The sequence below is a fragment of the Emydura macquarii genome, unplaced genomic scaffold (assembly GCF_026122565.2).
Source record: "Emydura macquarii macquarii isolate MOO-44397 ecotype Brisbane River unplaced genomic scaffold, CSIRO-AGI_Emac_v2 contig_2636, whole genome shotgun sequence".
Lineage (NCBI taxonomy): Eukaryota > Metazoa > Chordata > Testudines > Chelidae > Emydura > Emydura macquarii.
Window position 1 is genome coordinate 42,949,828 of NW_027132773.1, and position 13,494 is coordinate 42,963,321.

The window sequence follows — 13,494 nt, forward strand, 5'->3', positions numbered from 1 at the left end:
CAATGGAGAAGTAATGTGCTACAGATCTAAAAAAGTAGCACATAACTTGCCCCCCTCATAATATCAAATACTATGGTGATGAGGATAGCATAAGAATGTATTTAGAATAGAATAGAATAGAATAGAATAGAATAGAATAGAATAGAATAGATGGAAGGACCTCGAGAGGTCATCATGTCCAGCTCCCCGTGCTGAGGCAGGACATGTAAACCTAGACCATCCCTGACAGACGTTTGTCTAACTTGTTCTGAAAAACCTCCAGTGATGGCAATTCCAGAACCTCCCTTGGAAGTTCCAGAACTTAACGATCCTTACCGTTCCAGAGATTTTCCTAATATCTAACCTAAATCTCCCCGGCTGCAGATGAAGCCCATTACTTGTTGTAACTTCAGTGAGCGCAATGGAAGACAATTGATCACTGTCCTCTTTATAACTGGTCTCTTAACATATTTGAAGACTGTTATCAGGTCTCCCCTCAGTCTTCTTTTCTCAAGATTAAACATGCCCAGTGTTTTAAATCTTGCCTCATAGGTCAGGTTTTTTAAACATTTTATCATTTTTGTTGCTCTCCTCTGGACTCTCTTCAATTTATCCACATCTTTCCTAAAGTGTGGCACCCAGAATTGGACACAGTACTATAGCTGAGGCCACACCAGTGCAGAGTAGACTGGAACAATTACCTCCAATGTCTTATGTATGACAGTCCTGTTAATATACCCCAGAATTACATTAAACTTTTTCACAGTTGTGTCACATTGTTGATTCTTATTCAATTTGTGATCCACTGCAAGTCTCAGATCTTTTTCAGCAGCACTACCATCTAGCCAGTTATTCCACCATTTTATAGTCATGCATTTGATTTTTCCTTTCTGAGTGTAGTACTTTGCACTTGTCTTTATTGAATTTTATCTTGTTGAATTAAGACCAATTCTCCAATTTGTTAAGATTGTTTTGAATACTAATCCTGTCTCCAAAGTGCTCACAACCCCTTCCAGCTTAGTGTCATCTGCAAATTTTACAAACATACTTTCCACTCTATTATCCAAGTCATTTATGAAAATATTCAATAGTACCAGATTTAGGACTCACCCTTCAAGACCTTGTTAGGTACTCCCTCCCAATTTGACAGCAAACCAGTGATAACTATTCTTTGAGTATGGTCTTTCAACCAGTTGTTTACCCACCATCTAGAAATTTCATCTAGACCACATTTCCCAAGTTTACTTCTGTCAATGTCATGTGGGACTGTGTCAAAAGCGTTACTAAAATCAAGATCTATCACATACATTACTTCCTCCCTATCAACTAGGCCAGTAACCTACAATAGAATAGAACAGACATCTCATCACTCAAAAAAGGATGTCATCATCTGAAAGCAGCAATTCAATACCTCATCATGTCCTATGATTAAAGATATCCCTACTTGTCAGATGTCCCTAGGCTATCCACTGCATTTCATCCTCTTCAGTTCAAAGTGATCAAAGATAGAATGTCTCTATGGGACATATTTACAGCTAGGGTTGGGTAGATAAATTGCAGCTAATAATTTGTTTGACTAGTTTCACATTTTTATCTTTTTACAATTACAAATAGCTTGCTAACATCTCAAATGTATTAATTTGGATGACATTCACCCCCTTGCAGACATCCTACCTGTGGCTGTTTGTAAAAGGCTGCACACCCAAAAGATGAGACCCATGGCAGCAGTGCATTTTACCTGAGGACCTTAAAGTGATTTACATAAATTAAGCTTCACAACATCAATAGAAGGCAGATAGATATTATTATGCCCATTTGACAGACTGATAAACTGAGACACAGAATTTAGGGCACACTTGTAAAAAGGTAAAGAAATGTACAAAAATATCGGGCTTAAATTTCCAAATCCCAAAGTACTCATGAACTTAAACTGTAGCGTTTAGGGTAAAGAAAGCACACACAATGGTTACACCAGTGACAGTCTGCTAGTGCCATGTGCAGGACACAGAGACAGGGAATTGTCCAGTTACAGAAATACCAGTCAGTCATATTTCCAATTTGCATGCACAGAGCTCAGCACAAGAACGCTCACCTATGGTTCATTACAGTATAACAATAGCTAGATGTAAGCTGGGAGGACGCTGGTGGTCTAATACCAGTAGTGTCTCCAGTTGCTCTCTAGAAGAAATCTTAAGGCAGTAGTGACTTTGCTCACCCTGACAACTGTGTGATTTGGCTGCATCTGGCTCTGCAAGTCCCATTTCAGCGTCTCACTGAAATGATGGATTTTTACTGTCAAACATATTTTTGGAACATTTGCTTCTCTGTCAGCTCCAGGAAGCTGATGTATTGCCCACAAACTTTATACTCCATATATTTGGAACTCTTGTAGATCTTCCCTCTCTTTTGTTTGCCTCTGTATTACAAGATTGAACACTTTCCTCTTTGATTGAGGCTATTGTACTCTCATTTCCAAATCACACTGTGTGTCTTGTTTTAGGGGTGTCCCTTTTCTATCTAATGCAATAAACAATTTTGGAAACATACGGAGTGAAATCCTGGCTGCACTGAAGCTCCAATTGACTTCAATGGGTCCAGGATTTCACCCATGAACATTATTTTTTCAACATGATATGAGGTTCTGAAGAGTAGAATATTGGCACATTTGTATTAGGTAAAACTACATTATATAGGGCAAGGACATAATAGGTGAGACCTGCTGCAGGACGGCACATCCCACGGTCGTCTGTGGCTGTCCACTGGTCCATCGCATAGTGTGCTGTAAAGGTGTGGATGGAGCTCCATGTTGGGGGACATCAGATCTTGTGCCAGGGGACATTTGCCAGGGAGGCGGAGATGGTCACATGCGCCTGTGTGGAGTGTGCTGGGATCCTGCAAGGCAATGTTGCATTGAAGCACGCATAGCATTCCATAATGCACTTAGATAGCCAATTGGATACGTGCTGCAAGGAGAAGGCCTGCACTCTTGACTTTTCCACGATGGCTCTGAAAACATTGGGGGAAGCACGAAATGTGCAGGTCCTGTCCAACATGTCCAGTAGTGCAGCACCCTGTGTGCCTGAATGGCATGTGGTTTAGGATGGAAGATCAGGAGTTGGATGGACTGGTTGAGATGAAGCTCAGAAACGACCTTTGGGAGGAACTTAGGGTGGAGGCACAGGAAGACCTTGTCTTTATGGAAAACTGTATATGTAGAGTCAGCCATCATGGCTGCCAATTTGAGGCCCTGCTGGGCAGAAGTGATGGATGCTATGAAGAGGACCTTCATGGATAGGTGGGCAAGGGAGCATGTGGCCAGTGGCTCAGATGGAGGCCGGATGAGGGCAGACAGCATGAGGTTAAATTCCCAAGGGGTAGGTAGGGGTAAGGATCAGTGGGAAGCAGTTCATCAGGCCCCTCAGAAACCAGGTAGTGGTAGGGTGGATAAACACTGGCTGACCGTCCACAAGAGGGAGGAAGGCACTGAGTGCCACAAGGTGGACGTGGATTGAGCTGAGTGTGAGGCCTGAGTCTTTGAGCTCCAGGAAGTAGTCTAGGATGACGGTCACAGACACAGCGTGGAGAGTGAGGTGGCGGCACTGTGCTCAGGCAGTAAAGCACTTCCACCTACTGTACATAAGAATATAGTGGACGAATGATGAACAGGCATTGTCTGTGCATGAGCCCCTCCCAAAAACCAGGCTGTTAGTTGGCGTGGGCCTGGGTTGGGGTGGCGAACCCTGCCATTGTCATGGGTGAGAAGGTCCGGCAGCACAGGAAGGCTGGTCAGCGAGCAGGCTGACAGTTTGAGTAGATCTGAAAACCAGAACTTTCAGGGCCAGCGCAGGACTATCAGGATGACTCAGGCTCAATCTCAGGTGACCTTGTGGAGGACCTGGGGAAGAAAGGGAACTAGGGGAAAAGCGTACCAGAAGCCTTCGTGCCATGGAAGAAGGGCGTTGCCCCTAGAGTCCCGACCCCTGGCCTCCCTGGTACAGTAGAGGGGGAATTTGCGGTTTGCATGGATGGTAAAGGGGTCTCAAAGGGGGGGTGCACAAGGCCGAGAGATGGAGTGGAGTCCCCACTTTTGGTTGAGGTACCAGGTCCAGCTGAGTACATCTGTGAGGGAGTTCTGTGCCTTCAGGAGATATGCCACATGGGCTACGATGTTGTGGCAGAGACACAAGTTCCAGAGGCAGAAGGCCTCTGTGCAGAGTGACCAGAAACTGGTGCTGCTTGGTCTGTTTATGTACATCACTGCAGTGGTGTTTGAGGGGATCTTGACACGTTGGTTGCAGAGCAGAGGTAAGAATGAAGGACACACCTGGGAAACTGCACACAGCTCCAGTGTATTGATGTCCATGTGTGCATCCCTGGATTACACTTCCCGTGTGGCGCGGCCGGCCAACTGTGCACCAACTCCACTAGGAAGGCTTCTGTGATGAGGGTGGCTGTGGGAACAGAGGCGATGAACACCGTGCCTCAGAGCACATTGGGTAGAATTGGTCCACCAGATGAGGAAGGATCGGACCCAACTGGGGATGGTCAAGGATGAGTCCAGATGAGTGATGTGAGGCCTACAGACTGAGAGGAGCCACAGCTTTGGGCAGCACATATGGAGGGTACATGTGGCGTCATAGAACCATAGAAGATTAGGGTTAGAAGGGACCTCAGGAGGTCATTTAGTCCAATCCCATTCTCAAAGCAGGACCAACCCCAAACAAATCATCCCAGTCAGGGCTTTGTCAAGCCCGCACCTTAAAAACCTGTAAGGATGGAGATTCCACCACCTCCCTAGGTAACCCATTCCAGTGCTTCACCACCGTCCTAGTGAAATATCCAACCTAGATTTCCCCACTGCAACTTGAAACCATTGCCCCTAGCTCTGTCATCTACTATCACTGAGAACAGCCTAGCTCAATCCTCCGTGGAACCCCCTTTCAGGTACTTAAAGCCTGCTATCAAATCTCCCCTCATTCTTCTCTTCTGCAGACTAAACAAGCCTAGTTCCCTCAGTCTCTCCTCATAAGTCTTGTGCTCCAGCCCACTAATCATTTTTGTTGCCCTCCACTGGACTCTTTCCAATTTGTCCACATCCTTTCTTTGGTGTGGGGCCCAAAACTGGACACAATACTCCAAATGTGGCTGAATACAGGGGAATAATCACTGCCCACGATTTGCTCATAATGCTTCTACTAATGAAGTCCAATATGCTGTTAGCCTTCTTGGCAATAAGGGCACACTGTTGATTCATATCCAGCTTCTTGTTACACAGAGGGCTGCACTCAATGACTTGGGGGGTTCACAGATCTCGACCATCATGTCAAAATTGGGCCTTCTGCTGGTAGCAAAGCAAAGATTGAGGATATGGCTAAGGCCCTTGAGCTTCTTCAGGATGAGAAAGTATAGGGAGTAGAAGGCCCTGCTGATGAAGGGGGTGGGCACCAGCTCAACAGCATCCTTCCTGAAGAAGGATGGGATGAGAAGGTGAGGAAAACTATTGAGTAGCCATGCCATATGATTTCTTATACCCAGTGATCCATGGGGATCTTGCCTCAATGATGGGCAAATGGGGCAAAACGGCCCCCGAAAGTGAGACGGCGGCTGCAGTCAGTGATGTGGAGGGTTCACAGCTCTTGACCATCATGTCAAAATTGGGCCTTCTGTTGGTGGCGATCCATAACGGTGGAGTGGCCAGTCATGTATCTGGTGTAGATGGATTGGTACAGCGGGTAAAGGCATGGACAGAACTGTGGCTTAGGTTGCTGGAAACAGGGAGCAGGGGTATAGATCCCAAGGGATTGTGGAGTCACACGAGTCCTTCAGTGAATACAGGGCTTTGTCCATTTTCATGGAGAACTGCTTGTCCCCATTGAAGGGGAGATCCTGGATGATGGATTAGACCTCTCTGGGAAAACCAGATGACTGGAGCCACACACTTTGCATATAATCACCACTACCCCACGTGGCCAGGGAGTGTGAGGACATGTCTACCATATCTACTGTGTCTTCGAGGCTAACCCTGGCTCTCAGGTGGCCTTTGTCTAGCAGGGCCTAGAACTGGCACTTCCCTGCGTGATGTCATCCAAGAAGTCTGCCAGCTTAGCATAATTTTTAAAATCATACTTACTCACATGGAGCTCCTGGTGACATAAGATGACTGTGTGAGTCAATGGACACTGCTGCTGAAAAACATCTAGCTCCAGTGCATGGTGTGCATGCACATCCCCATTTGGAATTCATATAGGGATCATCACTAAGAGAAGAATATGCCTAACATAAAACAAGCTTTTCTAATAGATGATCCTTGTGGAATATATTCACTCAACAGAGAGTACTAGTGACTTAAAGCCATTAAAATACACATCTTCTTACATTAATTACTGTGATGCAATAATCTGATTATTTGCCAGGTGCAATATATACAGGTTAAAAGAACTCCAGTTTTATTCATTAGTTTTAGCTTTAGTGGCATAGCCACAACTGTCAGAGGTCCTGAATCTTGCAGATAAACACAGCATCATACAATTGTGCTTATCCTCACTTTAACTAGAAGATTATCCGCCAAGCTATTGATTCAAGCATTCGTGGAGCAAATCAGATGCAAACCTCATCAGCAAGTGTTACAGCTCTATTTTGTAGTTTCCTCTGATATCATATAGGTTTACATTTTGAGCTGGGGGTGTGATTCCCAGCTCCAGGACACCTACCTTGATCAAAATTAGCTTATATAACATTCTAAAACTTGAGTGAAGCTATGGCAGTGTGAGCTGGGGCTAGATTCCATGAGTACTTGCCTATGGTCTCAGATGGATATGTACTTACAGCAGCTAGCCTGTGCCACCACTCACTCTGCCACCACGACACTCTATTTTTAGTCCTCTAGCTCAATGAAAGCTAGCAGGAGTATGTCTCCTAGAGCTGGGAATCACAATCCCAGCTTGAAGTGTAGAAATACTTTTAGAGAACTACATACAGAAACAATGCAGCTGTGCAATATTCCAAGTAACATTCTATTCCTGGAATCTCTCTCTTAGTACAGAGTTGCAATTAATGAAATATTCTGAATCCAATTTATCTCTCATACCAGTTTTACACCACAACATCACTGAATTAACAGAGTTGCTTCTAATTTGCAATGTGGTAACTAAGAAGGGAACCAAGCCATCTGAGAAAGTTACCTTCTGAGAAAGTTACCTTTAATTGTCAGAGGCTTTCTGGGATAAATAAAAGGAAATGACTTACTGTATTTCTGGGAGACATGCTATTTGGTTATAAGTGTGCAATTACCTGGATAATACCTGGCTAGGCCAGTCGCACTGCCAAAAACCTGCCATAACAAAGTTGGGTCTTCTTCTCTGTTCCTTTTGAATACATCATCCAATGCTCCCGTCCAGTTGAGTTCATTTAACACTATTGTAGCTGTAAAAGAGGAAACATTTGGTATTACAAAGCTAAGTATTTACATAATTTTCAGTGAATATTCCTTAAAGGAATTTTTTAAAATGTAAAAGATTTAACATGACAAATGTGATGGAGAGGAGAGAAAACTACAGTAACTACTATTCTACAGAGTATGTAATTTAAGTAATTAACAGAGTAAATTTAAGGAAATACGGTCCTATTCCTTGAAAGTATTATTATTATTCTGTAATTTTCTTGTATTGCTTTTTTCCCATGTATCATCTGTATGCAAAGATTATTCTTATTTTTTTGGATACTGATTTTTTTTTTTTTTTTTAATAAAATATGTTGTTTCTGATGGGTCATTCTATTCTTGACACCGGGCTATGGACAAGTAAATTAGAGGATGTAACCACATAACCTGCTTGATCACAGGACACAGTCATGAAACAAAGCAAGGTGGTACCAACAAAATATGTGTAAGTCCCTGAAAAAGTTAACAAAGGTCTACCTTTCAAGTTAGATGCTACTATTTTTGATGGATTCCATGGAAAAGAGAAAACAATGAATTAAACAATATTAGAATTGTAAAACCGAGCTGGGACTAGCAACCAAGACAGTGCTCATTATTGCATGCTAACAGAATTTCATGTTTATGGATGTGAACACTTGCAGAAAGATCAGTTCTGTGGATATTAATATTCATGAGCAGGGTCAGTTCCACCATGAACTTCAGGTACAAGGAAATTCATATTCTTAAGCATGATCAGAACTAAACACTAAGTGGCCAATGACATGGAAATTCATATTCATGGGGTTGACCTGGACTGATGCTTGTGCTGCTTTTGTGAATATTTATATTAGCATGTTCTATGCCTGAGTGGAAAAGAGATGGCAGGGGCTTTAAGAACAATGCTACGCTACAGTACTAATCAACTGAATAAATAATGAAGTTGAATTATGGTACCATGCTTTAATCAGTTGTAAATCCAATTAATTTCCAAAGATCTCTCAATCATGTCAGGCAACAGCTGGCATTCAGATTCTTGGAACAGAGAGGTTTTATCTGGAGATTGGGTCACTAATTCTTTCCTTTGTCTTGTCTGATGGCATTGTAAGTAATTCTTCAAGACTGAAATGCATAGGTTATAAAGATGACAGTGATGCACTCGTTACCAACAGAGAAATCAGAAGGGCGGGGGAATATATCTGAAATGACTAAATACACTTAAATATTGCTTTTGGTTGAAACCATAAATAACTAGTCTCCCACTTCAGAGTGCAATATCACACATAAATAAGAATTCTCTGTTCTATTTCTATAGAATTGTATATAGGAAATTCAGGCTGAAGTAAATAAAGTCAGTCCATCTTTCAGACAAAGCAGTGGCATCATTCTGAAAAACCTTATAGCTAGGGCTAGATTTGAGCCCGTTACTACTGGGTGGTGAGAGGACCAACAATAAAAACTTAGTACAATATTTGAAGTTAATATCTGACCGTCTGCTTTTAAACTGAAGTGTTTGTAATTTGAGAAATAAAATGCTAACATTCAGTTTCATAGGTTTGTTTTTAAGGCTAAAGGGGACATTTGGTATACTATATATTCTGTGCATAAAACTTTTAAAGAAGTTTTAAAAGGGCTTGTCGTTCTCCTGAGAGGGAGACTTTTGGAGAAATATATAATTAAATCTCCTATTCTCCAGATCCCCTGTAACCAATATATCTTTACTATATACCCAGTCTCTGTCAAATACGTAATTATAAATATATATGTATGTTTACTTGAGAAAGCGAAACAATTCCCTCAGGTACAGTATTTAATTATCCGCTTAAAAAATGTTCATTGTGCAATTATGTTCTTTAGCGCCAGTCTGATCTGTTCCATAATTATATAATAAAGCACTGCAATCTTTGTACAGTCCTTGTAACACACTTTTTAATTGTGCAGAGATTTTGTCCTGGACCTTACTTACATGACTAAATAGTTAATTGGGACCAGTTAAGTCAACGCAAGTTTTGGCAACGGTCCCTCTAAAGGACATGGGGAAGAGTATAGGAGAGTGTTTGCATTAAGACACTGGACTAAGATTCAGGAGCTAGGGGTTCTATCCTCACCTCTGCACAGACTTCCTGTATAACTGTGAGCAAGTCACTTAGACCACTGAAGTCAATGAACTTAGCATATGCCTAAGTCCTTTGCTAAATAAGGATGAATTTGAGCACAAGTGTAAAGCCAGACATGCTTAAGTGCCTCACTGAATCAGGCAGGACCTATATTTCTCCATGTATATTTCTCAGTATCCTCATGCCTAAAATGGGTATAACAATACTTCCCCATTAAACCCATTGAAATATATGAGGTGCTCAAATATTACAGTGAATAGCCTATAAGTAAACAATAATAATGAGTTAACAAGAGGAAAAAAAACACTGTGATCACACAGTGACAAGGACCTTACTGATATAATAGATTAATTCATCTGTTATTAAATCCTTTGATTTTTCTCCAGGGTTTTATATGGCAAAGCCACTTCCCTACTTCTGATATTTGTGGAGAAAAGGTGATTCCCCACCACCCCAATTCCTATCCGCAGAATTTTAGAACACATACAGTAATTTACCATAGAGCGAGGGTGGCCAAATCATGCTCACAAGCTGCATGTGGCTCTTTTACAGTTAAAGTGTGGCTCATAGAGGCTCCCCCCATTCTCTGCCTACCTGACTGCAGGGGGCTATGGTGGGGCTAGAGAGGCTTCTGCCCAGTGGGGAGGGGTGTATTGGGGTTTCAGCATCATAGGGCGTGCCTGGGGGGGCTCGGGGCTTCAGCAGGCACACCACACGGGGCTCAAGTCTCAAGCCCTGGCAGGCATGCGCCACAAGTCTGGAGTTCAAAGACCCTCCTCCCCGCATGGCTGAAGCCCCTAACCCCATCATCCTGCCACAGGGCTGAAGCCCTTGAGTTCCGGCAGGCATGCCTGGCTCTCAAACGTCTGAAGATTGTCACATGTGGCTCAGGGGATCAGTGATTTTGGCCACCCCTGCCACAGAGTAATGCTTTTGTACGTGTGAAAGAGACTATTTTTTTCCTTATTTATGCTTTTTAAAAATGAAAAAAAAAAAGTTAAAGTCCAGGAAAAAAAACCTGTTTACGGTCAAATCTGAATACCTGAAAATGGGAGTTTACGAGTCGGATTTAACAGGAGCAGCCAAAGCAGCCTATTCCAACACCAGCTCTAATAGTAAAAACTGGGAGAAAGCTGCTAAGGAGACAAGTAGCATCTCTGCTGTCATATATTCAAAATCAAATCTTTCAGCGCTCCAGAAATTAATATAGTGAACGCTCCAGCTTTAAATTGCAGAAATAGCTCACACAATTGTGCGCTTCAACTTGCATCAGCTTCCTCTTAATTCACTCTCTCACTGTGACCACGGCAACTTGTCATGTCCTTGGAAGGAAACACTACAGTGGGGGAAGGCTGTTATTCAGATACTACAACATAAGGTCATTAAAACAACCGTTCCTGGAGGAGGTTTGGTATTTCTGTGTGTGCTATAAAACAACAAGCTTCTATCACAAACAGAATATCCATCCAAAGGGACAGGTAGTGAAGAAATAATTGTAAAGAATGTTAGCTTTCACCATTACTTTCAAAATTTGTATTTATTCAAACAGCTTAATACTGCTTTGCAGTTGCTGATAAATGTACCCTCACTTTAAGAGCTAGTCTACACTTAAAACTTACAGCGGCACAGCTGTATCGGTACAGTTGTGCTGCTGTAAGAGTGCTTGTGTAGCCGTGTTATGTCAACAGGAGAGCGCTCTCCCTTCAACATAATAAAACCACCTAAACAAGCGGTGGTAGCTAGGTCGTGGGAGAGCATCTCCTGCTGACAAAGCGCTGTCCACACAAACACTTAGGTCGTTCAGGAATGTGGTTTTTTTCACTCTCCCAAGCGACAGAAGTTTTGCCAGCATAAGTGCTAGTGTACACAAGGCCTAAATAGACTAGCATGCCAACATTTGCTGATAATGAGCTCTACAACTTCTCTGGCTCCAATACCACTGCTAATTAGAAATTTCAAATGGACACCTCTGATGAATAGTTGATTCGGCTTAAATGTCTAACAGCAATGCTTTTGAAGTTTTTACCTTAAGAAAAGCCATCTTAAAAAACAAACGAAAATAACTATTCCCCCCAACTCCTCACCTCTAAAATATCACAACTCATTTTGTACATAATTAAATCAGTCCAGAGATATTTAATTCAGCTGATTATGACCTAAATGGTAAGATTTGGATTTCTATTGGCTTCCCAAACATAAGTGTTTCTTATAGTAACTATAGTATATTTTCATTTATTTTTCTGTTGTTTTGAAAAATTGGACCGTCTTAAAATGGACTTTTGATGAGTTGTCAGGTCAATTGAGAAATGACATTTGCTAGAATCGCTTACCTTTTGAAGCACACCATTGTAAAAGGAAGGAGCTTTTGATGATAATGGCAGAACACCGAATTGTGGCTAACTGGCTTAATCCTAAAACCTTTTAAAAACAGGCCTTGGTCTTTAGAGACTGAATCTTCTTCAATGTACTTCCATTGCTACCTCCCACTTGACAAGGGCAGGAAAGGAAAACTAAATTCATCATCATATAATAGGCAACATCATTCTTTCCTTCCGATTCCACTGAAATACATCCATCTTTTCTTTTTTTCCTTTCTTGTTTACGACATGGGATTCAGGAGCCTTGACAAGCCCTGGATTCAATTTGCCTCTGCAAATGCAATCAATAAAACACTACACTATTGCTCTCTTTAACAAAGCTGGAAGAACATGCCTTTGATGATTTATTTAATGTATAGGCCCTGGCCTGAAGAGAAGGCAATGTATAACTTTATTTGAAAAGCCTGGGAGCTATTTACTATCACTGAAAAGATAGTTCTCTAATGAAGCAGATATGCATACACTGGAGGGAACAGAAAGCGCCTCCTTGGCAGTTCATTTATAACATAAAAGTGATTGTCTTTTAGGGTAGTGGTGGGGGCACTAGGTTTCTATCTCCTATTTTAATGAAATTGACTCACTGATTAAACCCCAAAACCCCCATGACTTCCATCTGTGACTAGCCAGAAGAATGAACCCCATCATATTAATGACAGACCTGGCCACAGTGAATTATTGTGATTAATGTTATATGTAATTCAAGTGAAGTATTAGGATGTAGGAGGGAGGATATATTTGCATGTGTGTATTTATTCACGTGTATGTTCACACACACACACACACACACACACACACACACACACCATCAACAACATGCACACATTAAAGAAATTCCACTGAAAATGTATTCTAGTGTTCCTGCTGCCTCCTATGTTTTATTACAAAACCAGTACACTTTACCTATATTTTCAAAACTTACAGATTTTCTGGAGCATGTTCAAGGAAATAAAATATAGTGCTAAATATGCTAACCAATCACTGAATGCTTTTACTGCTATCACATTTTATCCTGGGCTGAAAATGAAAGTAATTTCCTGTAAGTTTCTAAACATTAATTTTAAAGAAATTATTGGGTGGCTCAGACATATAGATCTGTAGATGTTTCCCTAAATAGTGTAGTTATGAAGAGGTCATTTAAAAAAAAATACAGGTTGGTGATTTTCAAAGCTTCAGATGAAGGTACTGTGGTAATTCACCTCTTAAGGTATCACCTAGTGAGGTGCAATTTCTCCCATGATGTAAAACTCAACAGGAGTAAAAAGTCTACCATACATTTAAGTAAGTGCTTCCCTATATATCCTCTTTCTATTAAGGCTGTGGTTATGTTGGTAGGTAGTTCTCTGAAAAACCTGTTGCCTCTATAGCAACTTTTTCCATTGTTTTGAGACCATCTGTCTTCATATCATTGTCAGTCTGCAGCTTTAAAGTCCTCTTGCTTTTAGGTGCACAAATAGCCATGCCGGCAAAAAACCCAACAACTTCCATCGGTGACTAGCCAGAAGAATGAGCCCCATCATATTGGTCACAGACCTGGCCACAGTGATTACTTTCAGATAACTGATACAAATATCAAAAAGTTAAACTATACACCATGAAAAAAGCTCCA

At 41.6% G+C, this 13,494-nt stretch overlaps 1 protein-coding gene across 11 annotated transcripts in view; it reads right to left on the reverse strand.

Moving 5' to 3' along the window:
• The window catches only part of CACNA2D1 (calcium voltage-gated channel auxiliary subunit alpha2delta 1), a 623,614-nt gene that overhangs the window by 176,282 nt on the left and 433,838 nt on the right, over positions 1 to 13,494 (reverse strand). For all 11 annotated transcript variants that reach the window (XM_067564557.1, XM_067564550.1, XM_067564549.1 and 8 more), the window contains one exon: positions 7,270 to 7,401. In XM_067564557.1, coding sequence (XP_067420658.1) covers positions 7,270 to 7,401 — 132 coding nt within the window. The remainder of the gene's footprint in view (positions 1 to 7,269; positions 7,402 to 13,494) is intronic.